The sequence below is a fragment of the Rana temporaria genome, chromosome 5 (genome assembly GCF_905171775.1).
Source record: "Rana temporaria chromosome 5, aRanTem1.1, whole genome shotgun sequence".
In the NCBI taxonomy this organism is placed as follows: Eukaryota; Metazoa; Chordata; class Amphibia; order Anura; family Ranidae; genus Rana; species Rana temporaria.
The window spans coordinates 97,343,762-97,345,244 of NC_053493.1; the positions used below are offsets into that span (position 1 = coordinate 97,343,762).

Genomic DNA, 1,483 nt, shown 5'->3' on the forward strand with positions numbered 1-1,483 from the left:
ACTTGTAGGAGTGCGTTTGTTTTAAGTATTTTACTTTTTTGCAATTTGATTCTGTTCACTGACATTTTCTATTTTAAACTATTTTCTCTCCTAGGCTAAACTTTATGGGATCTTTCAGAATTGAATTTTTTTTACCGATCAAGAAGGCAATTTAATTAAAAGTTTATTTTTTTTAAGCATACTATTTTTTAGTTTATTTTTTATTAACCAACAAAACATATATTTCCTTTTTTAATTTATGCTTATGATTTAAAGATACTGGAGACAATTAAACGACTACTCTGTTTTGTTTTGTTTTTTTGTTTGTTTTTTAGCAAAATAAAGGCAAATCAAACAAAATATATATATGTGCATAAATTCTGCAATAAATATTTGGTTCTACAGACATTCATAAGTGTTGGTGATATTTTTGATTGCTCCCTACCATACAGAAAAATAAATAAAGCTTCTGATATTTCGGGAGGGAAACTAAAAAAAAATGAAAATGAACCTGCGGGGTATAATGATATAATCATTTATTCTACCAAAATACTTATATGAACAACGATGCAATACAAAAATAAAAAGAAAGTGAAGATACATTTACATATGTAGTCACTTTCTTAGAGGCCTCGGTTATTGCTTTCCAATGATCTAGGTCAACAGAATTTAAAATGCAAAGGTCATTAAATACTGCAATGGCTCTTTGACTCGATTAGAGGGCAACAAAATAAGAATAAAAATAAAATAGAAACCGATTTTTGAACTGAAAAAAACATAAAATAAGCTTTTTTTTTTTTTTTTTAATCAGTAGCTCAAATGCTGCAAGTCAATGGTGGTAAAAGTATCTGTGAAAAAATCAAAACTGTCTGTTGAGATATCTACGGGACTGTCTAGAGATCCGGGCAGGCTGGGGGACACCGTGTCTGAGAGCTGAAGGCAGGAATCTGAAGAGAAGACGTTAAAGTCTGATAGGGAAGCCACATCTAGGCCCTCAGGACTGTCTATGTGGAGGCCAGCTGTGGAGTCCTGGCTCATTGTTGACGATAAACAGTTGTGAACAGTGGGTGACTGGTGCTGGAAATGTCTTAGATTTTTGTCATTGCTGGATAAAGGCGAGACTGGAAAAGTCTGAGATTCCCCATGGTGGGAGTTGGGAGCCTGCTGCTGCTGGGACAAGGCGTTCTGTTGGAACGTATAGCTGTCCCTCTCCAGCAAAGCCCCAGAGACATTGCTAAGAGCCTGCTCAAACAGAGACTTCTCCTTGTCGCCGTCCACTGGGTCAGAATCCTCCAAACTTTGACATTTACCTTCCCCATTCTGGTTCTCCTTACACTGAGTCTGGCGTTTGTGCTTCATCCTCCTATTCTGAAACCAAACCTTGACTTGTCTCTCGGTTAGATCCAGCAAGGCTGCAATCTCCACCCTTCGAGGTCTGCACAGATACTTGTTGAAATGAAATTCTTTCTCCAGCTCCAGAAGCTGGGTGTTGGTATAAGCTGTC

The 1,483-nt window shown here is 37.0% G+C and overlaps 1 protein-coding gene across 1 annotated transcript in view; it reads right to left on the reverse strand.

The window, feature by feature from the left end:
• Positions 1-495: 495 nt before the first annotated feature.
• Positions 496-1,483, reverse strand: part of HOXA2 (homeobox A2) — a 2,865-nt gene continuing 1,877 nt past the window's right edge. Inside the window, exon 2 of the mRNA XM_040352905.1 lies at positions 496-1,483. This exon is cut by the window's right edge and continues 49 nt beyond it. Within this exon, the coding sequence (XP_040208839.1) occupies positions 787-1,483 (697 nt within the window). The 3' untranslated portion in view covers positions 496-786.